We start from the raw sequence: 22855 nt of genomic DNA, 5'->3' as shown, positions 1-22855 counted from the left end.
GCAAGCATATTAGCAGGTGTGTTTAATTCAGAAAGATCATGGAGCTCCTCCATTGCATTACAACACCCACGTAAGAACAAACAGTATGCCTGAAGAGCTTTTCCATCTTCTGATTTAATTGATGGCCATGAATGAACTTTATTCAGGTAAGCAGATGCAATAACATGTCCATTTCCAAAATGTTCATACAGCATAGTCTTTGCTTTTGCATATCCAACACCATCAGACATATGTTGACAGCTTTTGACAAGTTCGTTGGGCTGCCCCCTGGTGTACTGTGCGAGGTAATGCAGGCAATCGTCAGGATCGCCAGTCTTTGATTCAATGACCTGTTCAAACGAGCGTATAAAGGCCTGAAAATGAAGCGGATCGCCATCAAAAGGTTGAATTTCTCTTTTAGGTAGTGAAGAGAGACTTTGTTGACGAACCAACATGCAAGTTAACTCATTTTGTTTCTCCATAATGGATAACAGATTTCCATTGGTTGCTGATTGAGCAGCTTGCTGCAGAGGCATATTTAATATTGTTCTGCTTACAGGGTGAGAGGATCCAAGTAGAGGTGCAGACCTTTTCACCTTTTGTTGCATTGGTTTTATTTGAAGCTCTGCATTTTCATTAATCATTTTCCTCTTTGTCTGTAGAACAAAACTATTAGCATCTGCATTAAGAGTTTCAATAGTATTTCCTTTTGTTTTAAAATATGATTCCATTCCATTGGATTTCCTTGAAGCTGAGCTTCGCACTGCAGATCCAGTTTTCAGCACGTTTACTTTTGCAGCAGTTGCAGCTATTTCTGCTTCCAGTTGAAGCTGTTCTTTTCTTTTCCCAAGTTGCTCCTCCTGTTCTTCAATAGCATGTTTTTCTTTCAGCATATTTTGACGTGTGAGCAAGGCAGCCATTTCAGCTTCTGCCCTGAGACGTGCAGATGAAGTTGATGATACTTTGGAGCTTGACTTGCTTCCTTGATTTGAAACACTATCAGATGGCAACACATCATCTTGAACGTCATGCTGGAGATTAGCAGATAACTGAGGCTCCATTTGTTCTTGAACCTCCATTTCTTCTCCTGATGGAGTTTCCTGTGACTGTAATATGTCAGAAGATGGCCTGCTTGAGTATTTAATTGTTTCAGAAAGCCATATTTCAACATCCTCAATAAACCCTTTGTTGTATTTAATGATACTTGAAAACCATGTATTTTGTTTATCTTTCTCATCAAGCGGAATTAAAGGCAGCAAAGATTCATGCAACACAATAGCATCATTAAACATGTGTGTTAACTCATCCAGCTGTGATTTTACTTGTGAATAATTTTTATCATCTTTCATCAACTCTTTGAGAGATGATATTTCATCTTTCATTTTCTTTACATGCTTCTTCCGCTCTGTTTGGATAGTTTCAATTTTATTTGCAAGAGCTTTCTCAGTGAGAACAATCGTTCTTTTATTCTTTTCAGGTTTTTCAACAGACACAGCAGATGATCCATTCATTTTAATCCAAAATAAAGGAAACTTCCAGGTTACAGCAAATCCTTAAACTTTATTGAACGCACGCAGAGCCACAGCACACACTCGCACACCAAAATGCCGTAGCCATAGTCCACAGCAAAACGTAGCGGGGGGGCGTGTCACAGCAATAGCTTCACATGGCAGAACCAAACTGCGCTTAGAAGAGCGATACGCAGCACCAAACATTCAGGTTACATACCACTGTCGTCTTCTACTTCTGTCAGGAGATCCTCTTTCATAGGTGCAGTGGCGGCGGTGTGTGGCTCGCGTTGGCGTCCCAGCTGTGCGAAAAACTCCGTTGTGCCTTTTTTTTGCTGACAATAATGTAGCGACAGCCAAACAATGTCGCTGAGCGGCTGATTAGGGAAGTGGTTGTTGACGCGCGAGCTGATCAAAACGTAAATCCAAGCTGCAGTTGCAATGATTTTATTGTCAATATCCAAAAAGCAAACAGTGTTCAAAGGCAGCATAAAAACGGATCCGTAGAATTAAACAGTGATCAAAAACAAAACATAGCGGTCAGCAAAAAAGTAGACCTCCCCTATCACCCACTCACTAAAGTCACCAGCTGAGCAACAGGTGATCTACAATCACTAATAACACCACGTGATCCCGTGCTACACCTATCCACAACAATACTAACAAGCTAAATTCATTCATTGCAAAATATCATATGCATGAATAAAAATTGTAAATAACAAACCTTCCTTCTAAATCTTTAAATATCTATTCAAACGATATATTACAACACTTTAACATCCCAAAATACCACACAGGCAATTTGGAGAGGCCAATTAACCTGACAGTCATGTTTTTGGACTGTGGGAGGAAACCGGAGTACCCACCATGCACAGGGAGAACATCTTTTTTATGATATTTCACATGTGATTTTTCAAAAGTTATCTGATTCAACCGACTAATTTCAGTTCATATTAATGTATGTAACTGGTTGAGCTCGCTGAAAACCATCAGAAGTGAGTGATATGAAATTGTTGACAATATTATTCACGACAGATTTAATTTGAAAAACATGTTACCGGAAGGAAGTGTTAACCTTGTAGTGTCTGACGGGGCACACCGGGCTATTTCATTGCTACGGCAGTGTAGCCGCGTTGCACGTTGCTAGTTAGTTGCAATGTTGTAGCTATTAGCACGGCAGTCATTCCTTTGCTGGGACGTTTACATTGATTAATTCTTAATCCTAAACTATCTATAGTTTGGCTTTGAACAGCTGTCAACAGAAAATTACCAACGAATCATTCGCTTTGTTGTAGTTTTGTGTTTCTACTCGCCCATTTTTCTATCCATCTTGCTAGCTTGCTAGTTAGCCATATCTTAACGTTTCCTTCCTTTGAGCGAGGTTTCTTGTGTCCGGCTGGAGACCATGGCAATGAGACAAACGCCTCTTACCTGCTCCGGGCACACCCGGCCTGTGGTTGACCTGGCCTTCAGTGGAATTACTCCCTATGGATATTTTCTCATCAGCGCCTGCAAAGGTGAGGCTTGTTTAAAAGGTCTTGTTTACTAAGCTGTTATCCTATCTGATGACTAAAATCAAGTTTGATAGAGTATACTGCGTGCCTTATTTCACAACAATCCAAATTGTAGTTTGTATTTATTCAAATTACAGTTTTGTATTTCTAAAATTCATGTTTGTAGTTTTGATTTAATTAACGTAAACCTGCTGTTCCAAAGATTCAAATGAAACTTCTAAGTTTTTGGTTTGGCTATTTTTACTAACAGTTTAAGGCTGTATCCCGTTTCCAAGAGTTTTCTCTACCCTTTACTTTGCCCTCTTCCTCTACATGTTGATTACTGATTCAGATTCAGGAAATGGTTGAACTTTCCCACTGATTAACGGGACATTACCTTAAGAATCTGATATACAGGAGGAAAAAATAAGTATTTGATACATCACCGTATTTTGTTAAGTTTTCCCCCGTGCAAAAAGAAGGGAGAAGGTTGTAATTTTCATCATAGGTCCACCAATTTGTACCTATGAGACAGAATTATAAAAACCCTGCAGATTCACCAGGAATATAATTTGGGAGTAATTATTTTATTCTGTTAAATAAATATTTGCAGGGCTCTAGATTAATTAAAAAATAAACTCAAAAATCCCCTAAACCAGTGGTCCCCACCCCAACCTTTTTATGACCGCGGACCGGTCAAGACTTTGAAAATTTTGCTGCCTCGGAGGGGAGGTGTTGGTGTTCCCGCTAAATCCTGAATATAGCCAATTTGGGTTGTCTTGGAGTTTTTATTGCATCCTGTGGGGTTTTTCCATGTCTGGGAACGAGAATACGACCTGCTGAATGTGACAGGTAGCCAATCAGAAAGCGCGGTGACGTCAGAACAGAGGGGAATCCCAAACACCTGACATATCGAGCAAATGAGTCCGGTGGATATCGGTGATATGTGGAAATGTTTATTATTAAATCTAAAGGTCATTATTATGTTTATTCAGTTAAAAATGTTAACTATGAAAAAAAACATTCACCTCCTAATCAATAGTGCAGCAAATAGAGCGGCTGCTCCCGTCGTCTTTCATCCACCGCCTTTTCTTTTTATTACATCTTTTATCTCTTAAAATGACTCCACAAACTATCACTATTGTTTCTACATCATCATCCGTGTTTGGTTATTCTAAATTCCCGCTATGTTGGGGGTTTTACTGGATTATCGTCTGGAATCGCGATGTTCGTGACTGGAATCGGTTCTTGTTGCTCCTGCCTTGTGGCTGAACACGAACCGATCAAACCTGTTGTTCTTTTATCAGCTCTGTGGTCACAGAGGTTTGGAGAATCGGCCGACAATTCTTAAATCTTTCCGTCTAAACCAGACTTAAGACTCACAAGTTCTACTCATCTCCTCTCGACCGCAGCCCAAACGCTCTGACTCTGGTCGCTATGGTAACGTTTACATATCCCTTCAAAATAAGATACAGATGCGCCACAAAAACAAACATTTTACTTTCATGAAAACTTTAACTCGCGATAATGACTAACGGAGCCCTGAGCTTGTTTCTCTGCAACGAGACGGTCCCATCTGGGAGTGATGGGAGACAATGACACCCGAAGTGTTGCTTTTATCCACAGCCTGCTTGGTCTCTACGTGGCGAAGCAGCTTGAAGCTTCATTGCCTCATTAGCAGCCGGTCGCCGCATGTTACGCAGAGCGGCTTGTAATGTGGGACTCGCCTACTGGTCCGGGATGAATCCATTCTCCTGTCTTTTCTCTGGGCCTTTTCCCCTTTGCAAAGAAACTTTCCAAAGACACCTGATCTGTTTCTTACTCATTTTGCTGCTTGTGGCCTCAGTGTTGGCGAGCAAGTAACCGAGAGAATCCGGTTAAAGGATTTTCAAAATAAAAGATCCTCCAGACTCAAATAATACATTGTCGAGAAAAGTCGAGCTCATCCCACTTCCCCATGCTGGAGATTTTAGTTTAATAGTAATAATAAATAAAATTACCTTAAAATTAATGACATAGGTGACATCAAGACCCAACAATAGAGTCAGACGGTAATAAAATGAATCTGGTTGTGTGTGTTGTTATTGTGTCCTGCAAACTTTGCTTTAATTCTACTTTTTTCTATTTAATCATAAAAAATCAAAGTCAGGCAGAAAGAGAGTCATGAAACAGGAAAAGCTGGTTTCCTTAATAAAGAGGAAGTTTCTGTCTCGCATCAGGCTAAAAATAGTTCAGACCATTCCTTATTTTAAAGCATTAAAGGTTTTTAAAGAATAAAATCTAAACGTTTTGAGAGATTGGATAAAACCCACAGTAAAATATTTAAAATAATGACTTATAATTATGCCAAATTAATATTGGTTTAACCAGTGGTTGATGTTGGTTTGATTATAAGAATATTTACACTTACTCTTACACTTATGGAAGTACTTAAAGGTGAAACAAGAAACTGTAACATGATATCAGATAATTAGAATAATGGGTTATTCTTGGTTTCTTGTCAGAAATGTCTGTAAGAACTCACATTATGATTATAATAAGAGTAACTAATAAGTTATGGTTATTATAACATTATAAATGAATCAGATAAACTAAAAGGTTATAAATGTGATTTTGACATTGAACTTGAAAAGGTGTAAAATGTTGTAACTGTAATTAAAGGTCACTGATGTTGTGTAGGAGGTAGATGGTAGGTGGAAGGTCAGGGGGAAACAGGAACTGATAGGAGAGCGGAGAAGACTAAGGCCTTATTGCTAAACTTCAACTTGCCTAAGAAAAGGTTGGGCAGGAAACAGAGGTAGGAGGAACTGTTGAGCAACTTGGGGACATTAGAACAGACATCAGGTCATGAGGTCTCCAGGGTGACGGATATGAGATCATCTGTCCAAGCAGTCAGCCAATGAGAGGCACAGCAACAAAGCTAGCCAATGCAAACGCACCAAAAGGTGGATAAACCCTTTATAAGGTGGGTGCAAAAGAGGAATCTTTGGTTGGATCCTTCAGGCAGCTTCGAGCCAAGACGGAGATGGACAAAGAACTCTGCAGCTGAAGAAGAGCCGGGGCCACAGAGCTGAAGACTGTTCTGCACATGGGGACCAACCCGTTAGCCCCGCAACATGTGGCTTCAAATCGGACTTCTCTCAACAGCTGGGTTTAGACCCCCAAAGACCAAGACCAAGGCAAAGATGAAGATAAAGACAAAGGCAAAGAACAAAGGCAAAGAGGAAGAACTGGTGTGTTCCTTCCGTGGGACCAGGAAGATCGTGAGACGAGGAGAAGGGAGCTACAGAGCTGCAAGACAAGAAGCTGAGGACCGCTACGCGCATGAGGAAGTCACCCTGATGCCCGAGACCTGCCGCTCTAAGTCAGTACTCTTCCTGTACTGGGAACCTCCTGCTGCTGCAACACCTTCTTCATCATCAGGCCAGTTCTGGGGTTCAAAATGCCAAACTCTGTCCGTCTCTCTCAAAGTTTCCCTTTTTTATTTCTCAGTGTCAGCATTAGGGAAAGATAGGCTAGATTATTGATTTTACTTATTTGATTATTTCTGCTACTGAATTAAGCTGTACTGACCCTTGCAAAATTGCCTTACTAATAAAATAATTAGCATTTAAGAAAATCTAAAAGATGTTGTGGACATTCAATTAATGAGTCACCTTAAAGTTCTTTGATGGTCATAAAATAGCTATGAAGTTTGATTCTGGGAGGAAAAAGTAGAAATGTTTTATAGGTTGCTTTTGGCCAAAACTAAAATAATGACCTTGGGACTTAACTCTAAGTCACTAAATTTAATCTAGCCGTTAACAAGTGCCGTTATTTTAGGAGAGGAGCTACCGTTAACAGGAGTGGTTGTAGGGGTTATGTCGCTGTGAGGGCTACTCAGCGGATTGCCCCTCAACTGTAAAAGGTCATAACTTCTGGATCGAAGGTAGTCAGAGCTAGACGAGTCCTTTCCGACCCCAGTTTAAACAGATAATTCACCATAAACTATTGCTAGGGTAAGACCCGAGTTTCTGGGGATTTTCCGGACCTGTTAGACAGAGAACTGGGCCGTAGTGAGTCCGAAGAGTTGTGAGGAGTGGGCGGGACTTACTATTGGGTAGTAACAGACAACATAAAACGGAAATATTTCACTATTTCTTGCACGGCCCGGTACAAATTGGTCCACGGACCGGGGGTTGGGGACCACTGCCCTAAACAACAGTTTTACAGGATTTTTAGTCTAAGTTTAAAGGTAATGTTGACTTGTAAATAATGAGCCATTTATTTGTTGTCTTATAAATAAAGTTATTTATTTGAAGCAGAATTAAAACAGGTAACTTACTACAAAAGTGGTAAGTGGTTCAACAAGCTTAAATTTAAATTTAAACACATCTCAAGATAAAATAAATATGTAAAATTATGAAGTAAAATCCAAATTCTTACTATAAATGTGTTAATGGCTTAAAAGCTTGAGATGTTCAAACCATTTTTTCTTCTTAAGAATTAAACTGGACTTGAACTCGGTGAAGAGAAGCTTTTCTGCCATGTCATAACACGGTCAAACTGGATCAAACTGGATCATCTGGGGTTGTTCAGTGTATTTTCATTATGCATTTATGTGAGTGAATGAATTGATATGCTTTTTTAGTGCCTTATGACATGTTGTGAGTTGGTGTTATATAAATAAACAAACAAATGGGTCTATCACAATAACACATTTTGCTGAATGATATACGTTTTAAATATATTGAAAATGCAAGGTTTCTCTCTCAAAAACCAATAATCATTTTAATTTTAAGGAACACTTGACTCTAGAACTGGAAGATATTTGAAATATCTAAAGTAAAAACAACCAGTAACGATTAATAAAAAGAAAATAAAAAAAACACACAACCAAAACCATAAATAAAATGCATTAACTCTCTGTAAACAGAGTTGCCCTTCAAAAAATATTAATCAAAATAGAAATTGTTGCGTTCATTTTGATTTATTATGTGATTAATTGTTTATTTTGACATGCTTATAACTGAATGAAGCCTGAACTCCTGGCTTCATTCTAGCAGTGAACTCCTGCTACTCATTATTCTGTCTTTCAAGAATTTTCTTGTTTATTTTTTCTCACTGTCAGATGGCAAGCCCATGTTGCGCCAGGGAGACACAGGGGACTGGATCGGAACGTTTCTGGGTCACAAAGGTGCTGTCTGGGGAGCCACTCTGAACACAGACGCCACCAAGGCAGCCACTGCTGCTGCTGACTTCACAGCGTGAGTGGGGGATTTCTTTTAATGCCTGGATTCAATAAAGTAGCTGAGTTGTGTGTAGCTGACTCACTGTGCTTGTTTTGGTTTTTCTGTTCAAAGGGAGATTTTTGAGGCACTTCTAAAATGTTTGTTGTTGGGATTTATAGGTCAGCTGGAGTTAAAGCTGGACACACTTTTCACAACTTTTGAAGTTTTCACAGATTTTCAAAACATGTGATCTTGGCACTAGATGGCCAGATTCAATATATTTCTTTCCTGGAGTAAAAGAGTGATGGACCTGCTGATTACTCACAGAAAATGGTGGATTGGTGCATTTATCAAACTATCTAAATTGCTAGAGGGACATTTCGAGGTAGATGTCACTAAAGAAGAACATACCCAGAATGTGGACAAACCATATTTCTGTTTTACTCCATGGTAAAATGAATTAAATAGCAGTGTTTTCCCCAGAAAACCTGTTAAACCTGGTGGTAGAGGCGTTAGGGCAGTCCACCAGCAGCCCACCATGTTGTGTTAAAAAATGTTCAGTCACAAAAATTCAGAGGTGCATGAGCAGGTGTCATAATTTAGAAATAATATCATGTGAAGCCAACGGGCAGGTGTAGGGACAGCGCCCTGTTCAATGCATAAACCTAGTTTAATCCGTCTTTACTGTCACTGTTCCTAGTGTATAAAATAAAAGATGCTTAGCTTGGTGGGGGTGAAGTAAAACCTGGTGGCCCGCCAGGCTTATAATACGTGAGGAAAACGCTCAATACTCTACATAAGTTTTTTGTACAAGTACAATTTCTCAAATGAAAATTTTATTTGGACAGTCCTTTTTTTTTGCTTGTTTGTTTGTTTTTTTAGGGCCTACATAAAAAAACATGTGTATTGTGTAAAAGTAAAAATGTACATCAGAGGAGCACCCAAAGGCGACCAACTGGAGGAAGTGCAGAGATAATTTCTCTGGTGGGAAAATCTGTAAAATGCTCTCCACAGATCCCGTCTTTAAAAGTCCTATTAGCAGTTTCCAAAGGCTGTGTTTCCTACAAGGTTTGCAGGAAACACAGCTAAATTTGTTGATTAGACTAAAATGGACTTCAAATCCTCTTCACAGTAGTACATGATAGTGGCAGCATCATGCTGTGGAGACACTTACCCAGGAAGGCTATGTGGTTGCAATGTGTAGGCTGAGTGTTGAAAATCACACAGAGAGATAAGTTTTGTGTAGCTCCACCACTGCATCAGGTTTCATCCCACGCTTCCTTCTGTTTCAAAGTTTCTGACTAGATCCTGTTTTTATTACTTAGATGAGTTTTATTTTGAAGTGAATCGGCACCTAGCCACTTCCTCTGTGGTTTTGCAGGAAGGTTTGGGATGCTGTAAGCGGAGACGAGGTCCTCTCACTGGCACACAAACACATCGTCAAGTCTGTCAACTTTACTCAGGTTAGTTCAGTTTTGTATCTGTGTGTTCTCACCGCTGATATTTTACTGCAACCTGCAATATAGCTGTGATTGCTTTTATACAGACTTTAAACAAAACCTGTATGGGTCAAGGGCTGTATGATATAGTTGCAAATCCAGCTATGGTACGTTTTTAGATATTTTTTTTCCGATAGAAATAAAAAATATTGTGCATAATGGGTAACCCACTCTTTATTTCTTTAAAATTTCTCTTCAAACAGCATTGACTTCCTGTAGTCCTTGAAAGGTGCCTTTATCAGTAGTATTCTAGCCGGTCTACGGCCATTATTTTTCTGTGACAATTTTTTGCCCACCCACTGCTCACCAGAGGACTGTTTCACAAAACCAGGATAGCGGATTAAGCTGGGATTTTCTGGCTCTCCTGGCTTAATTAAGCCTCAATTACGATGGCGATTCATCCTGTGCAGCTAGCCTGCTCCAGACCAAGCTAACAGCCAAGCTTGGTTAATCCTGGAGCCTTATCCGTTTGGTCAGCAGTAACACTGATTATAAACTGGCATTTTAACTTAACTTAATCCTCCATCTAAAGATGTTTGGTGTGAGGTATGGCGTACTTAGTTTATCTAGCATCGGCGTAGCATCAGTGAACCTGTGATCGATTTAATCGGTATGTTGAAACAATCTGTGGACGCGCATTCATCTGAATTACTTCAGTCTGGCTCCAAATAGCTGCACCTCCTCAGCCTGGTTTGGTCTTTATGAAGATGATAGTCAGGAGGAACTGATGCTATGTGAAGCCTGGCTTTGTCTCTTATCTTAGATTTCTTAATCCTACTTTTGTCAAACAGGCCTCTGTTTTACTGGCATGTTACAGACCTGAGGTAAACTACTATGTCCACTAAATGACCTGCCTCTTTTCTTCAGGACAGCAATTGTCTGCTTACTGGAGGAAATGATAAACTGCTGCGCATCTACGATCTTAGCAAACCTGATGCTGGTAAGTCGGCCTGTAGGAAAAGAAACATGGAGACCATCCTTCTTTGCTGCTTTGCTTCTCTTGCAAAGTGGCAGCCTTGATTTTTATGAGTTGAAAAGTCCAAACAGTGTTGCAACGTATATTAGATCATATAAAATAAAGAGTGAGACTTGACATAATGATTGAAAATTTACAACTTCTTAGTAACTAAAAAAGTATTTATTTTGACTAGCTAGATGGTAAATGTGTCAGTTTCAATGGGTTCAGAACAGTTTAAACTATTGTTATATTACAGTGTTTAGTTTGGGAGATTTCACTGTGGCCATTGGAATAAAGCTACGGCTGAATAGTTGGAACTAATAATAACCCAATGTTAATCAAATGTCCCTGACTAACAAATCAAATGCATCCTTTCAGAGGAGAAATGAGTTGGCTGTGATTTTACATACTGGCTTATCTCTAAACCCTGATTTACAGTGGGGCAAAAAAGTATTTATTCAGCCACCAATTGTGCAAGTTCTCCCACTTAAAAAGATGAGAGAGGCCTGTAATTTTCATCATAGATGTACCTCAACTATGAGAGACAAAAGGAGAAAAAAAAAATCAAGAAAATCACATTTTCTGATTTTTAAAGAATTTATTGGCAAAATATGGTGGAAAATAAGTATTTGGTCAGCTACAAACAAGCAAGATTTCAGGCTCTCACAGCCGTGTAACTTCTTCTGTAAGAGGCTCCTCTGTCCTCCACTTGTTACCTGTGTTAATGGCACCTATTTGAACTCGTTATCGGTATAAAACACACCTGGTCACAACCTCAAACAGTCGCACTCTAAACTCCACCATGGCCAAAACTAGAGAGCTGTCAAAGGACACCCGAAACAAAATGATAAACCTGCACCTAGCTGGGAATACTGAATCTGCAATAGGTAAACAGCTTGGTGTAAAGAAATCAACTGTGGGATCAATTATTAGAAAATGGAACAAGACCACTGATAATCTCCCTCGATCTGGGGCTCCACCAAGATCACACCCTGTGGGGTCAAAATGATCACAAGAACGGTGAACAAAAATCCAGAACCACATGGGGGAACCTAGTGAATGACCTGCAGAGAGCTGGGACCAAAGTAACAAAGGCTACCATCAGTAACACACTACGCCGCCAGGGACTCAAACCTGCAGTGCCAGACGTTCCCCCTGCTTAAGACAGTACATGTCAAGGCCCGTCTCAAGTTTGCTAGAGAGCATTTGGATGATCCAGAAGATGACTGGGAGAATATCATATAGTATGGTAACCAAAGTAGAACTTTTTGGTCAAAACTCTACTCGTCATGTTTGGAGGAGAATGAATGCTGAGTTGCATCCAAAGAACACCATGCCTACTGTGAAGCATGGGGGTGGAAACATCATGGTTTAGGGCTGTTTTTCTGCCAAGGGACCAGGACGACTGATCCGTGTAAAGGAAAGAATGAATGAGGCCATGTATCGTCACATTTTGAGTGAAAACCTCCTTCCATCAACAAGGGCATTGAAGGTGAAACGTGGCTGGGTCTTTCAGCAGGACGATGATCCCAAACACATCACCCGGGTAACGAAGGAGTGGCTTCGTAAGAAGCATTTCAAGGTCCTGGAGTGGCCTAGCCAGTCTCCAGATGTCAACCCCATAGAAAACCTGTGGAGGGAGTTGAAAGTCTGTGTTGTCCAGCGACAGCCCCAGAACATCACAGCTCTAGAGAAGATCTGCATGGAGGAATGGGCCAAAATACCACCAACAGTGTGTGAGAACCTTGTGAAGACTTACAGAAAACATTTGATCTCTGTCATTGCCAACAAAGGGTATATAGCAAAGTATTGAGATGAACTTTTGTTATTGACCAAATACTTATTTTCCACCATATATTGCCAATAAATTCTTTAAAAATCAGAAAATGTGATTTTCTGGATTTTTTTTTCTCCTTTTGTCTCTCATAGTTGAGGTACATCTATGATGAAAATTACAGGCCTCTCTCATCTTTTTAAGTGGGAGAACTTGCACAATTGGTGGCTGACTAAATACTTTTTTGCCCCACTGTATATGGTTTTGGTTCATGAGACCCAAAACCAGAGCAGGGCTGACAAACCAGACACTCAAAGTTGATTGCAAGCTTTTAAATGTCAAAATAATAAATGTATTATTTTAACATTAGAATGAATTTTTTTCTTTTTCTTTACTCAGCCAATCTGCTTATTGTATATTGTGTCACTCTACTGTTCTCACATCTGATTGGCTCATGATATTTAATTGTTCTGTGATGTTTGTTTGTGTCATGTTACTGATGTATAAGCCAAGTTACACATAGTCATTTGGCTAGAACTGCAAACAGCAGAAGACAGCAGATGGCGTTCTGAAGATCCTGAAACCCGACTCCTTAAAAACCATCCTCCACTGGAAAGAGAGAAGAGCCGAGCTGAACAACATGGCTGTTAATGTTAATTCAGTATTTGGAAGCGTGGCCAACACAGACTGAACAGCTTCATTCACTTCCTCTGCTGCTATTGCGGAAATTACAAGCAGACTATAATTCTAAAACAGAGCAGAAAGTCAATGTCAGTGTTCATAACTTCTCCTTCTGTTCACTAATTGTAGAAATTTTAGTTTAGGAATCCACCGCAGAGGGAGAATGTCCAGACTGAACTGTGAAGAGATTAGAATTGAGTGGGATAGCATAAGAAGGCAATGCCAGGTTAACATAATGTCTATTTTTGCATTAAAAAGACAACAGACTATTGACAGATAGACATGCAATACCAGCAAAAATCTTTGTGTCCCAGACTTCTCCAGCTGGGTCGGAGGAGGTAGATGATGGAGTCATTCATGGAGAACAGACTGGTAGGCAAACCTTCACTAGGACGTCACCAGGGCCCGTAAATGGCTGAACACCAGACAACAGGCTGTCAACAGACAGTCTTCATCAGATGTGAATTCAGGCCACCGGTCCCTAGTTGCTGAGGTCTTTAGGATGTTTTGTCTTGTAGCGGTTCCACACAGGAGGTCTTTCACAGCTTCAGGCTCAGGCTGAACATGGATTCTATAATGCCACTATGTTGATCTGCACAGCACATCAAGAGCCTGGACCTGATGCCGTTTGGACCTGCAGCCTAGCATAGCATCATTGATAATAAATACCACATAACATGCCATCCATCCATTTTCTTTACACCCTTGTCCCTCAGTGGGGTCGGGAGGGTTGCTGGTCTCTATCTCCAGCTAACATTCCGGGCGAGAGGCGGGGTCACCCTGGACAGGTCGCCAGTCTGTCGCAGCGCAACACAGAGACACACAGGACAAACAACCATACATACACACACTAACACCTAGGGACAATTTGGAGAGGCCAATTAACCTGACAGTCATGTTTTTGCACTGTGGGAGGAAACTGGAGTACCCGGAGAAAACCCACACATGCACAGGGAGAACATGCAGAAGGGCCGGGAATCTAACCCAGAACCTTCTTGCTGGAAGGCAACAGCTCTACCAACTGCGCCACAGCCTCTACCACATAACATGCCATCTATAATGTAGAACCGTACACCTTCAACTGTGCTCGTGTCAGAAGAGAAACGTCCTGTATCTAAAGCTGAGCAAATGAAACCTATTGTTTCCTGCTGCAAGTAGCAGTAGCAGTGATGTTAAGCTAGCCAGGCTGACCATTGACCTGGCTGCTTGTGTGTGTGTTGTAGCTCCTCAGGAGATCGCAGGTCACAGCTCAGCCATAAAGAAGTCTCTGTGGTGCAACAACGACAGTCAGATCCTCTCTGCTGCTGAAGATAAAACTGTCAGGTTTGTATTTTGTCTTCTCATGGAGACTTCCTCTGCTACATGTTGCTTGGTGTTAGACTTGCACTTCAGCCATACTCTGGTTGCATATTGTCTGCTAAACTGTCAAACAGTTCAGTGCTGAGAAACAATTGGAGATTGGAAACTGTGTGTGTGTCCAGGCTCTGGGACAGTAGATCCATGGAAGAAGTGAAGACTCTAACATTTGACACGTCTGTGAGCAGCATGGAGTATCTTGCTGACGGGGAGATACTTGTGATAACGTATGGAAAGACCATAGCTTTCTACAACGCTCTGAGGTACTGCTACCCTCTCACCATGGTCACTTAATGCTTCACAAGTACATCCATGTTGTTTCCTCTACTAGCTGAAGCAGTGTGCTTTAGGGGTGCAAGGTTTCCTCCAGAAAACTTGCTAAGCCCATTGGACAGTCAGTCATCCAGTGACCCATTGTATTTTTGAGCTAAACAATGTTTAAAGTTGACAAGAATTTTGAAATAATAACTTGATAATTATGTGTTATTAAAAGATTGGAAGATTAACACCTGAACACCAGCTATGAAGCCTTAAAACTATTTAAATAAATAAACAATGCTAATCCTGGTGGGGGCCCAAGCAAAGCCTGGTGGCCCGCCAGTCTTAAAATACACTGGGAGAAGACCTGGAGTGTGTGATGTAGCCAAGTAGTGATGCCATGATACAGTTTAATATCACAGACGATATTCCACAATAATGCAATAAAAATATTCTTCTTTTTTATTGCAGCTGGCCAAAAAAATATTTTTATTTTTGGAAAAAAAAATAAAAATATATCCATCATATATAAATATGAACAAAATCACACAATGAATCTAGTGCATCAAGGAAAATATAACATGAATGAATAAATACAAACATAAACTAATTTTGACTCCCGTCCTGCAGTGTGGTTTCCATTGCTTCACCAACAATGAACCACTGATTGAAATGTTAGTTAGCAGACATTACTTTAGCAGCTAGCTTCTCAAGGATATATAATTGTTATATCCTTGGGTTTCCAGGATACGGTGCTGACAGAACGGACAGAAAATGTTCTCCTGTTTGATGTAACTCGATGGCCTTGTGCTAAGCTTCCAGTTATTTATGTATTTTTGGAGAAGCCATCTGTGTTTCACAATGATTTTTTTCACTGACTGGTTTATTGTGTCTGTGTGGAGAAAGGAGCTGATCTGATGCACAGATGGAAGAGCCCCACCTGGGCAGGTAGCTGCGGGTACAGGAGCTGCAGCTACCTCACAGCATTCTGTTGATCCTTCCCTTCTCACAAGTATCAGCTAATTCTGTAAAATTCAGGCTAGTTCAGACTGTAAAACAGCTGACCAGCTGCTTCTTTGTTTTACTGGCGGTTTGCCTTTAGGAACCATTACCATATAGCGCCTCGCGCTGCACAGGTTAGGCCCAGTTAAATGACGTCATCATTTGATATTGCTGTACACGTTTTTTTCACCGGTGTCAACAATCCACTGGTATTACTATACCAACAGCTCACAGAACACCTGGTGTGCTGTTGAGTAAACTTCCAGCATTTTTCACAGGTTGATGTTCATTCTGACTTCTGCATTTTTTTCTTGGTCTAGTGTTTAGAACCAGAGCTGACAAATCAATGCTGGCGTATTTATGTATATATCAAACATACATAAATACACAGAATAGTAATTTGAGCTGATTGTTATCCGTCTCTAAATAATCGCTGTGGGCTCTAACCAGTGGTTTTTGTTGTTAAGCTTGGACCTTATTCAGATGGTGGAGGCACCAGCTTCCATCAACTCGGCCTCCCTCCATCCAGAAAAGGACTTCTTTGTTGCTGGCGGTGATGACTTCAAGCTATACAAGTTTGACTATAGCACTAAGGAAGAGTTGGGTAAGAGTACTAAAACTTTTTATTAGCATGTTGTTACCCAGAAGATTTTTAGGCTTAGAGGATTAAACAGAGGAACTTTTTTGGATGATCAGAGGGAAGGAAGTTGTTTCAATTTAAAAATATTTCATAATATGACCTTATTAAATAGGAGCATTCTCTGGGGATACTATGCTGATGTTATCCCTTGGCAAAATATATATTTGTATGTAAAATTCAAACATGCGGTCTCAGAGCTGTTAACTGGTTTAAAGGGAAGTAGGTAAGGTTAGCATCTTAAAAAAGAACTTTCCAGTTTCTTCATATGTTAACAAGGAATCCTGTCCTTAAATCAGAAATGTACTCTCTTGTTCTTATTAATTCAGTAACAGCTTTGCAGGCTTTAAGTGACCAAGTCATGTTTATTTATATAACATTTCAGCAACAAGGCAGTTCAAATGCTTTACATGATATCACACAGTAACAAATTATAATACAAGCAGCAAACATGACATTTAGTCAAATATCAGCAAAATCCTGAAGCAAGTACATATCAAATGTATTAATCAATGTTCTAGTAGTTTTTAATCAAAAGCAACTCTTAACAGTTTCAGTGTTTTGGCTGTTTTACAGTTTTCTGGAATTTTATTCCAGATTTATGGTGCATAGAAGCTGAATGCTGCTTCTCCATATTTGGTTCTGATTCTGGATGCAGAGCAGAACCAGAAGACCTGAAAGGTTCTGGAAGGTTGATACAGCAACAGCAGATCTTTAATATATAATGCCCTGTGGTGCTAAGCCGTTCAGTGATTTATACTCAAAGGTTTTGTCATACAGACAATTTAAAAGGTGTAAACCTCTTCAGTGTTGTCAGCCAGGCTGATCTTGTTTTTTTTTTAGTTTTTGTTTTTACAGCTGTTGTATGTTACAAAAGTTAATGTGGTTAATTATTGTTAATTAGCTTCAAGTTTTCTGTGATGTCCTCTCTGCAGAGTCATATAAAGGTCACTTTGGTCCGGTGCACTGTGTGCGCTTCAGTCCTGATGGGGAGCTGTACGCCAGTGGCTCTGAGGACGGCACGCTCAGACTGTGGCAGACGGCGGTGGGGAAAACCTACGGCCTGTGGAAATGTGTTCTTCCTGGTAACTCACTTTGATCACTAACAGATTTTTGTCACATTGTCAGTAGGATTGGAGCAAGTCTTACAATGATTTGATTCAAAAAATATTCTCTTGCCTTGATTTCTGTTTAATCTATATACCGTATTTTCCGCACTATAAGGTGCACCGGATTATAAGGCGCACCTTCAATGAACGGCCTATTTTAAAACTTTTTTCAAAAGGCGCATAGAATAAACGCTTCCGTTTAGGTTGCCAATTTGTTCCGTACCCTATTATTACACATCCACATTTATAAAAGTGGTCCCCGAGTACATTATATAGTAGTCTGCCTCAGTTGTTGTTTCACTCATGGTGTTGCGATATTGTGCCCAACTGCTTTATGGGTAACACAGACCAACCGACACGCTGCCGCCACAGTCTCTGTCTCTCTTCCCCCGCCCCTTCACCCCCCATGGCTTTAAATGTATTATCAAACTTTATTAACAAACCAGCGTTCTGACAACTATCCCAGCATGCACCGCGCACTTCTTCTTCTACGGGGGAAAATGAAGTCGGCGGCTGCTTACCGTAGTTGCTAGACCTGTTGTGGCTCAATATTGGTCCATATATAAGGCGCACCGGATTATAAGGCGCACTGTTGGCTTTTGAGGAAATTGAAGGTTTTAAGATGCACATTATAGTGCGGAAAATACGGTACGTCATACAGCTCAACTGCCCTGTCTTGTTTATGCACATGGTGAGAAGTTTTATAGGGACGTTTGTTGCGGTTGCTCATGTGATCGAGAGAGACGGGAGACAATGAGGGAAAAGAGAGAAACTGAGTTGACTTATCCCATCAGCAATGGCTTCCACTCTAAATGTAGCATTGACCGAGCTGCTCACAGGAGTCTGCTTGTGAAAAACAATAATGAAATAAGTTGTTCTCCTTTATGATTCTCAATCAATAAACAACTGAGTGAACTCTTTGGACCACTATGTCTTTTGGTCATTTGAATTGCCTTTTAGGAATGGGTAATATTAAAGAAGAAACAAATGGTTATTTATTTTTATACATTGTTTTGGCAGTAGTGCGTTTTTGAATGAACCCAGGACGGCGTTGACCACAGCTTCTGGACATGGTGCGCCTGCTCTATGCACTGATTTGATTTAAAATACAAAGCATTTCTCTCTTTCAGTGTCAAAAAGGATGGATAGATTTTAAAAAGATGTTTTATTTTCTATTTCGTATAACAAAAAAAAACTTTAAAACAAACAAAAAAAGTCCTGATGTTCATATTGCATTACCAGGTATGGTCACTGACATGACAAGAGCTCCAAAGTGGGAGAAAGAAAATCAAATAACCAGCTGTTTATTGCTTTTTTAATGTTGGCTTCTAAAAAGAAAATGAAATGACCAAAAGATGTACAGATGTATATCACATCGGTCAGTCATTCTAGCTTAGCTAGTTTCCTTAGAAAACCAGCCAAGCCCAGGGCTTGGGGCAGTAGGGCAGTCATCCAGACACCCACTATGTTTTTGAGTTAAAACATTTTTTAAAGTTGACAGGCAATTTGAAAATACCACTTGATTGTCATTAGGGCTGTCGTAAACAAATGTTTTAGTAATCGAGTAATCTATCAATTATTCTTACGATTACTCGAGTAATTGGATAAAAAAAAAAGATCAAATAAAACATTGGTAAATCTAACATAACAGCAGTGTTGCTATTGCATATCAACATCTGTCCAATTTTTCATATTTGAGCTTCCCTAACAATAACTTTTCTGTAGTTTAGAAAACTAACCTGCAACAATAACAGCTCACTTTCTAAGTTAACCTGAAGAAAAGTTGAAGAAAAATCTGAAATGATAATCAATGTAATAATAAAGAGGCAGGCTCACATATAGCCTGCCTATTTGTGAGCAGACTTATAAAAAATGTCTATACTCCAGCTTTCTGTTTATGTATTAATCTTTAGTCAGTTTAATAGATGAACTCTCACCTGGCTCAGCCATTTATAGTGTTTGTGTTCATGTTAGATTTAACTCTTGCATTCATCACACAGAAACATCTGCCAGGTCAGTAACGTCACGATGCTCTTCGCCACCCATTTGTTGCGACTGGGATGATATGGAATTTATTTTCCGGTATTTCCAGTAAAGCTACCCATCTAATGCACAGCCGCCCGTAGCGTTCAGTCTATCCACGCACCTGTATAAATAATCCCGCCGTGTTTGTCCCGCCATTCGCTCTGAACCAGCAGCTGCGGGAGGAGAAGTACTCCAAGCATCGCTCCCGTCATTTTAAGGATGTTTGTTTGTCGTTTTAAGGAAGAATGACAAAAATCAGTATCATGACTCAGTAAAATCCTCCCAGGCCGAACTTGAAAATTGCTGCTAACACTTAGCTTTCGTCAACAACTCAGGCGGAAGTGAGAGCACAAATAAAGTCCCGGCCGGAACGCAGTGTGCTAAATACTAAAACATAACTTATGGAAGCTTTGAGGCAGATCACTTTTACTTGAGGAATTTTATTAATCAAGGTACTGGAGTCACTCGAGGAATCGTTTCAGCCCTAATACTTAACCATTACTGGAAGATTAATATCTAAACACAAACTATTAAAAAAAACAATGCCAAACCTGATGGCCCACCATATTTCGAATACACTGAGGGAAACCCTGCTCCTGCACTTCTAACTGCTTGTGTTGCGGTTTTGTGTGTTTAGAGGACCTGGGAACAGAGAACTCTGAGCAGCTGTACAGCTCCACCCCTGAGATCAAAGCCTGAGGACGGAGGCTCAGCTGAGGACAGAGAAACAAAGAGGCCATGAGCCTCTCGGGGTTGCTGCAGTGTCTTTTACCAGGCCACATCAAGGAACAGAATCCAAAACATCTCCATCCACCGGGAACTGATGTTGGTATTCTGAGTGCTCTGTTTGTCATTGACCAATAATGATACACCCTTTTCTTCTTTTTTAAAGTCCTCCGAGGACAGGTTTGGCTGCAGAGGAAAACAGTAGAGCTGTGAGTCCAGGCTGCCTGCTGCCTGCTTTCTCTCTGATCAGCCACGTTCTGAAGACCTCAACTTCTTTTAAATTCCTTGTTATCGGCACAAACCCCAAATGTTAAGATGCTTGGCTCAGTTTTGGTTTCAATATTAAGCTTTTAAGAAGCTGGACCAAGGCATTTGTTTTCAGTTCATAGTTACAGAAATACCAGAAGTAGTTGCACAGTTTGTGCTGAAGGCGAGGTGATTTCATTTCTCCAAACATGATGACTTTGAGTATTTGCTGGTGTTTTACTGGATAAGTCATAAAAAGTGTCCAAATAAAAGAAAAATATTGTTTTGTGATGACTTGGAAAAGGAAGAAATGTCACTGGATTTTCCATGTTGCTTTTTCATTTGTGTCCAGTATAAAATAAATGAACTTTGGTTTTATTTGTAGGTAATCCACACAGCCCACTGTTTGGTGTTTTTTGTTAATCTGTGCATTTTTAAAACAATTTGTTAATGGAGTATTTCTTTTTTTAAATTCTGTATGTTGGGAGTAGAGTCTGAAACTTCTGCTTTAAAAGATACTGGAAGAAAGAAAATCCAAAATATTCCTGAAAAGTCAAAAAAATGAATTGTTGGGAGGTAAACTTACCTGGTTTGGCTTTACTGACCCCCCAGTCCTACGGTTCTCCTGGACATGTTTCTGCCAGGAGGTTTTCTGTCCACTAACATCCTACCACACATTCAGTGTAAAGTCACTAACATGGAGTTTTACCACTTTTTCCCTTAATTGTTTCATCTGATATTTCTGGTTTTCTTCATGTTGTCAATGAACTAATTACCACAACTTATGTTCTGTAAGTGATCATTTAACTGGAAACATGATTCCTGAATTGAGCCGTCATTCATTAATGACCTGCTTAAGACGAGGTCATGGGAGCTGCTGCCTGTGTCCAGAAGTCCAGAGTAACGGACGGTTTTTGACTGGACAGGAAGCCAGTCCATTAGATGAGTGGTGATGTTTGTTTTGGAAAAGGAAATTCTAAATGTTAGATTTACTTCATCAGGACAGTCATTACTGAGTGTTTTAGCAAAGCCACAATGTAGTTTGATGAAATTCCTTTCCTCTTTTGGAGACTTGCCTTTTTTGCCAGGAGCTGCTGTTTCAGACATACACCACTTTAATTTTGTCAATATGATCATTGTTTACATTTCATATGCCCATGTGCTCAATAAGACATTAATGTAGCATTTTTCTGCTCGTTATAAACGGAACTGTGATATGTTATGAGGCATATTGACAATGCCACATTTTTATTTAAATTCTGCATTGCCAGCTATTTTTAGAGATTCATTATACAGTAAAATGTTTAAATCTTTTACTTTTTAGAATTTCTGTGAATATGACTTACTGGTAAAGAAAAGCCAAATTCAGTGTCTCAGAAAATTAGAATTACACCGATGAAAAATGTATATTTTAAGCACAAATGTCTTACAGACGTCTGTATGAACGCAGAGCCTGGTTGGCCTTTTGCATCAAAGCACTGTGGCAAACAGACCTGCAGCTCTACTGAGGTTTTAATGGAAACCCAGATAACTTCCTTCAGATCATCTGACTTGTTGGGTCTGGTGTGTCTCTCCTTCCACCAGACCCAACCACCTCATAGATTTTTTACTGAGGAACACCATGGTCACTGAAGCAGCTTTTGGAAATGTGTGTAGATGCTTTGAGTTAAGTTTAAGTTTCCACTGATGATCTTTGTCACAATAGTTAATATTCTGAGGCTAAATTTTGGGTTTTCATTATCTGAAGCAATAATTAACATTACAAGGAAAGGCTTGGAAAGTATAACTTGATTTTATACGAGTTTCACTTTCTGAGAAATGAATTCATTTTTACATCATATTCATATTTTTTTGGAGATATATTAGTATGTCAACAACAAAGTCCTATTCTTTTCTTTAGTTAGTTCCCCATCTGTTAACATCCAGTTTTAACAGAATAGAATACTAGGTCCAGAGTAATTGTTGTTAGAATCTCAACAATTCTAAATTGTAAAGTTATTTTTGTAAATCGGTTCAAAAATATTAATTTTGTTTTATATCATAAATTTTGTTCTCTCATCAAAAACATGTTTGTGCATGTTGAATCTGGTGGCAGCCATTCAGGGCTTTTTTACCCAAAGCACTTCCTGGTTCCAGTTAAGGGGTTAAGCTAACACTTTAACTAGTTGGCAGGTCATTTCCAGTCTAAGATATTTACAAATTTACAAAATCATACTTTCAAAATAAAACAAATGTCCACTGTGACACAATGACCGACTGCTTGGACATTTTTCAGTCAGGTTTCTATGCTCACCACATAAATACAAATTGTGGAAAAACCACAGTGCTGGATGTCAGTGCAGCATTTCACACTGTTGACCATGACTGGAGAGTTGGGTCAGATTCTGGTGCAGA

General features: G+C 39.8%; 1 protein-coding gene across 1 annotated transcript; it reads left to right on the top strand.

Moving 5' to 3' along the window:
• The first annotated feature begins 2571 nt into the window (after nucleotides 1-2571).
• strap (serine/threonine kinase receptor associated protein) lies at nucleotides 2572-20858 on the top strand. Its single transcript, XM_008401243.3, has 9 exons — nucleotides 2572-3004; nucleotides 8091-8226; nucleotides 9572-9653; nucleotides 10557-10629; nucleotides 14326-14425; nucleotides 14584-14721; nucleotides 16186-16322; nucleotides 17291-17440; nucleotides 20127-20858. Exons 1-9 carry the CDS (start codon nucleotides 2893-2895, stop codon nucleotides 20186-20188), a joined length of 990 nt encoding a protein of 329 aa, XP_008399465.1. The 5' UTR covers nucleotides 2572-2892; the 3' UTR covers nucleotides 20189-20858.
• The last annotated feature ends 1997 nt before the right edge of the window (nucleotides 20859-22855 follow it).

This window comes from Poecilia reticulata, chromosome 23 (assembly GCF_904066995.2).
Source record: "Poecilia reticulata chromosome 23, P_reticulata-male-v2, whole genome shotgun sequence".
Classification (NCBI taxonomy): Eukaryota; Metazoa; Chordata; class Actinopteri; order Cyprinodontiformes; family Poeciliidae; genus Poecilia; species Poecilia reticulata.
The sequence above is the reverse complement of the archived record's forward strand: the minus strand, read 5'-3'. Positions and strand labels throughout refer to the sequence as shown.

Bases quoted from the DNA above. Each gene is read 5' to 3' on its own strand.
- strap (XM_008401243.3), top strand. From the start codon at position 2,893: ATGGCAATGAGACAAACGCCTCTTACCTGCTCCGGGCACACCCGGCCT. The intron at 8,227-9,571 runs GTGAGTGGGGGA...GTGGTTTTGCAG, and splicing joins GCTGCTGCTGACTTCACAGC to GAAGGTTTGGGATGCTGTAA. The intron at 14,722-16,185 runs GTACTGCTACCC...TTTGTTGTTAAG, and splicing joins GCTTTCTACAACGCTCTGAG to CTTGGACCTTATTCAGATGG.